The following is a 5,906-nucleotide window of genomic DNA, read 5'->3' as shown; positions in this document are numbered from 1 at the left end:
ATGCAGGAGGAGGAAGTTACACAAAGCACCAACAGCATTCCACATTAAACACGACATCGAGATGATTAGATAACATCAGTCACGTGGAAGAGGAGCGAATGTTCAGAAATCTACTCATTTCTATAACAGTGATTGTCATCAGATGTGATGATTGGAGCAACTGGACTTTGCTCTTGTGTTTGGAGATGGATTATATGGTGAGGATTATAAAGGACTAAAAGGAGCTTTCAACACTCCAATTACCATTCCCAATCTCATATACTTTTGCAACTACATTATTGTCAATATATTATTATTATTATTATTATTATTATTATTATTATTATTATTATTATTATTATTATTATTATTATTAATACTACTACTACTACTACTACTAATAATAATAATAATAATAATAATATTAATATTACCATTATTGATGGATTTATGTATTTATTTGTTTATTTACTTATTTTGCTGAAATCTATTAATGATAAAATAACCAAAGTTACTAGATTTGTAACAAATTATTTTTTTTATAGTGAGACAAAATTCTACATATTATGTCTAAAATAAAATTATGAAAATGCATTGTCATTATTATGATTATTATAATTTTACTACTATTATTATTATTTTTAGAAAAAGGATTACCCTCCAAATACACAATCTTTATTTCTAACTTTAACCATCTATCTATCTATCTATCTATCTATCTATCTATCTATCTATCTATCTATCTATCTATCTATCTATCTATCTATCTATCTATCTATCCACCTGTCTGTCTATCTATCTATCTATCTATCTATCTATCTATCTATCTATCTATCTATCTATCTGTCTGTCTGTCTGTCTGTCTGTCTGTCTGTCTATCTATCTATCTATCTATCTATCTATCTATCTATCTATCTATCTATCTATCTATTTGTCTGTCTGTCTGTCTGTCTGTCTGTCTGTCTGTCTGTCTGTCTGTCTGTCTGTCTATCTATCTATCTATCTATCTATCTATCTATCTATCTATCTATCCATCTATCCACCTGTCTATCTATCTATCTATCTATCTATCTATCTATCTATCTATCTATCTATCTATCTATCTATCTATCTATCTATCTGTCTGTCTGTCTGTCTGTCTGTCTATATTTCCTGCAGTTTATTAAGATGCTGTTATAAAATAATTCTATTTTAAATAGAAAAAACCTAGAAATAACACAAAGCTACAAATTGCATCAGAATAATGATCTGCAATTAATATAAGTTTGCCGTTAATTGGGTTTACCCATTAAAAGTTTCAAAAATGAATCTCCATGCAAGCAAGATGCAGAAGAAAAAGCTGCACACACCTGGAGCCTGGAACATCAGTTTCTTCTTCACTTATCCTGGAGTCTTCATCACAACTGACAGTTTAAGAATGTGTTGGAATGTCAATAGACACCTCCATTGCGTGTGAGTGTGTGTGTTATTGGTGTGGTCCGTTCTTGCTTTATGTAAACACAGGGCAGGTGAATAAAGTTCATGAGGAAGGAACCATGTCATCTCTTATTTTCACACCAGTTATGAAACTGTAATCATCTGATACTGAGTTTTAAGCCCATTAATACTTTCTGAGTCAAAGTCAAAGTCAAAGAAGCTTTATTGTCACTTCAACCATATATAGCTTATGCAGTACACAGTGAAGTGCAGCAACGTTCCTCCTGGACCAGAGTACAGGTGCATTCTTTAGAAACTAAACATACAACATAAGTGCACAGGATGACAAGACAAGACAGTGCAGACAAGACACATAACGCCTCTGGTTACAAAGGCTCTGGTTACATCCTCCATGTAAATGAACATTTTATTGCACACAACAGATCTGTAGGATTTGTGTGTAATAATAGCTGATAAACTCTGCAACAGCGACTCCTGCTGGAGACAAACTGAAATATCCACATTGGGTGGGAGGATAACATACTGTGCAAAAAGTCCTTCTGGGAAGTTCGTATTTACGAGTTGGGAAGTCGTATTTACGAGGTCACCTGTGTTGAAGTCACTTGGGTTGGCGCAAAATGGAGGCGTACCTTAATTAGCTGCCAATAAACAAACAAACAAGCAAAGAAGCAAGCAAGCAAACAAACAAACACATAGATAAAAACCTACAGCAAGGATTATTAACTTCAATTATAATTAACTTTAATTAAAAACAAAACTGGTTATGTTTTTATTCAATTGATGAAGCCACTTACTAAATGCACTAATAATGCATATAAAAAACAAGACCACAACAAGATAAAACAAACAAACAAAACAAACAAGTGTCCATGTTGGGGGCGTGTCAGTAAGAAAACATGGCGGTGACAATTAATGTAAAGTCGCCAAGCTGATTGGCTGCACAAAATACAATAGCAGTGTACAATTACGATATAGTAACATTTAAGTAAAGCTTACAGTGGCTTCTTGAATTGATTATAAATATACAAAAGCACATCTTGCGCATTCTTTGCTACGAGCAAGTGCCTTGAATGCACCTCAAGGGTGGGGTGGTGGTAACTCAAGTAGTTAAGGCCCTGGGGTGTTGATCAGAAGATCAGGGTTCAACCCCCACAGCACTGCCAAGCTGCCACCTTTGGGCCCTTGATAGGCCCTCAACCCTGCTCCAGGGGTGCTGCATCATGGCTGACCCTGTGCTCTGACCCCAACCCCCCAAGGATGGGATATGCGAAGAAAGAATTTCACTGTGCAGTAATGTATATGTGGCAAAGGCTACTTAACCTGCCGTCGGATTTACAACCTCCCAACTTCGAACTTCCAGGGGGGAATTGAACACCGAGCATCCATATGTTTCCCCACTTGTTCATAGTTATGACCCTGTGGTAAAGTTCATGTGAGTTCAACTTGTTGCTGTGTTACAGTACAGTACTGAAGTCATGCTTTATGTAAAAGTCATTTCATTAGTTATTAAAAAGTGAAAAACACGTCAATTCTCCCATTTTCATCTTTGCCTTTTATGGAGATCATAACCTGTGTGACAAAAACCTTTATAAATTTTGTAGCTGCTCCAAATTTTGGCATCTTGAGGCCCAATATCTTTAGTTAAAAGTGATATAAAAATCAAATATAACTAAACTAGATGTGAAAAAACACACAAAGTCAACAATAAATAAGTTACATTCCTGTTTCCACTGAAACTTTATTCACAAGTAAACAAAGCTGCACAAAAATACAGTTTCTGCAGTATAATTGAAAGTGAGGAGCACATATCCATACAACGGCAGAAAAATGAAGTCATGCACTGATAGAGAAGTAAAAGCTACAGTGACGGTCTTCCATTTCTCTTACAATGTTCACATTTTAGTTAAACAGTATGGAGTGATGATGGACATCACAACAGTGAGACGTCACTGGTAGGGAGAATTTTAAAATCATCATCTCATTTCGCCTTTGTCTAAAACTAATCAAAGTAGAAAGGGTTTAGGAATGAAATGATGTGGGCCGAGCTTAAAAAGGGGGAATATAAAAAGACAAAAAATATCGATGGTTGATTGAGCATCACATTAAAACCCTCTACCAAATAGACTGATTGAATTAAAGCACCTAGAAACTGCATTAAAATGTATGGATTTATGTTAATTATCGAGGGCTCAGAGAGGAAACAGGAACAGTAAAATGGAGGGAAAAAACACGTGGAAGATGAAAAACAAACCAAAAAAATCTACCTTGTTCTGAAAACGTACCAGCTGCCAAAACACTAGACCATTGGTGAATACTACTAAGTGTTGGGACGGAAAGCTCTATTCGTCCTCTTCCACAACATGAGCTCTCAGATTCCTACGATTTGCTCTCTTAACCTCCTGGCCACAAACTCATGGGGATACACTCACCACTCTTCTGCACCATTCGGGTAATCTAAAACACTTATTGCTCAGTTTAGTGACGTAGTAATGAAGCTGAAAACTAACCAAAGTGTCAGTTAAGATGGTCTACCGGTCTGTCCAGCTCAGACTGCTTTTTGGCAGATGGTAGCTCATCAGTTTTAGAGATTTTAAACATCGAAATCCAGTTGATTCATCATCTATTTCCTAGACATCATAAATGACCTGTACATAAAAGAAACCAACAAAAACGGACAACAAAATAAATATTTGTGGGGTCTGTTTGAAGAAAATCTTGATTCTGTGCACTGGACGTTAAAGAATCAATCACTGACTACAGTTCAGGAAGAAAAAAAAAGGGATGTACCAAAACATCTGACAAAAACCTTTACAGATAAGAAGATCCTGATCCTGAACTGTGTCACTCACATGAACTCGTCTATATATATATATATATATATATATATATATATATATATATATATATATATATATATATATATATATATATATATATATATATATATATATATATATATATATATGTGTATTTTATATATATATAAACGTATATATATATATATATATATATATATATATATATATATATATATATATATATATATATATATATATATATATATGTGTATTTTATATATATATATATAAACGTATATATATATATATGTGTATATATAGATTTCTGGAACATCAAAATATATAAATATGATTATATACAAAACATACAGTAAAAAACAAAACAAACCTGTACCAAATGCACTTATGAGGACTGCTCTCTTACAAAAGTGTTTGTAAGAAAGCCACAAGTTTGTATTTTAAGGAGACTTTAATAGTGTTCTGAACTCATGTGCTTCCATGAGGAGTGTTAATTACTGAAACAAAAAAAAAGGCACTAGATGAGTAGGATGCTGTGCAGTGGCCCAGATTAACTTAAGTTTAATGTGAAAACGAGCAGCTGAGCGATTTCCTTCAGGAGTGTCCACGAAACCACGCCCACTAGAACACATGCATGTACTAAAATGTCCGAATCCCTGTGGAATATTGGGATTTATTTGGGAATTACCCACAGTGTTCTCAATTACACTGTTCTGCTGGTTAATGTCAAACGCTTCGGGCTGTGAGTAACGGACAAGCGTACGTTAAACAGCTGCCCCTGGATAAGTGCACCATCACCCAGCAATACCTTTAATAAATGTTCAGTGTGAATAAAAGGACAGTCTATGTGAATTTGATGGCTGTGATGGACATACAGAAGCATCTAGGTAGGAGCTGGTTACTAAAACCGTATCAGTGTATAGCTGGGCTCTCGTTATTGAAGGAATGCTGAGATCAAATAATACAGGTTTGTACAGACCAACGCTACTTTATATAAAACCATGCATCGTCATGTCTTAGTAAGGCATGGGGAAGGAGATAATTAAGTCACTAGCGAAACCAATACCTTCAGACGATTAAATGGTTTGAAATGACCAAGTAGCACTTTAAACCATGGAAGTAGCTGATACAGAGGATCATAGTGACTACTACGATCAAGTGCTATATCAAGTGTGAGTGTATTATTTGACCCATCAAATGTGCTTGCAAATTAAAACAAACAAACAAAGGTCTATTCACAGTTATAAAATATACACACTTGAAAAAATTCCGAGGTAAAACTAGAAAAACCGTACGTACGGCAACCGACAGGCCACGTCACTGATCTTGGTTCAGTTTTAGAAATACTGATTGGTGTGCACATACTGGACACTTCTTCAGGAAAGCAGATGGGATGTACACTGGAATATTCCTAATACAGTACTGTTCACACAAAACGCTTTACTGTCTCTAAGCAGTTTGAGTCAAGTTTAATGTTTCCTGTTCCCAAAACACCCTGGTTTTATTGCACTCTGGGATCTTCCTCCCACCTGGTCCACTGATTTGTTCAAAACCATTCCCCCTTATCCCCAATCTCCTCCTCCGCTCACTTTCCGTCCCTCACTCACTCAGGCCCAACGGCCACTGGACACAAAGCTGCGGCTGAAGGAGAAGCTCACGTCCGAGCTTTTCTGT

General features: G+C 35.5%; 1 protein-coding gene across 2 annotated transcripts in view; it reads right to left on the bottom strand.

Annotated features, from left to right (window-relative positions):
* Window positions 1–4,504: 4,504 nt before the first annotated feature.
* The window catches only part of ppm1kb (protein phosphatase, Mg2+/Mn2+ dependent 1Kb), a 16,662-nt gene continuing 15,260 nt past the window's right edge, over window positions 4,505–5,906 (bottom strand). For both annotated transcript variants that reach the window (XM_058385743.1, XM_058385744.1), the window contains one exon: window positions 4,505–5,906. This exon is cut by the window's right edge and continues 65 nt beyond it. In XM_058385743.1, coding sequence (XP_058241726.1) covers window positions 5,840–5,906 — 67 coding nt within the window. In that variant the 3' untranslated portion in view covers window positions 4,505–5,839.

This window comes from Hemibagrus wyckioides, linkage group LG03, assembly GCF_019097595.1.
Source record: "Hemibagrus wyckioides isolate EC202008001 linkage group LG03, SWU_Hwy_1.0, whole genome shotgun sequence".
In the NCBI taxonomy this organism is placed as follows: domain Eukaryota; kingdom Metazoa; phylum Chordata; class Actinopteri; order Siluriformes; family Bagridae; genus Hemibagrus; species Hemibagrus wyckioides.
The sequence above is the reverse complement of the archived record's forward strand: the minus strand, read 5'-3'. Positions and strand labels throughout refer to the sequence as shown.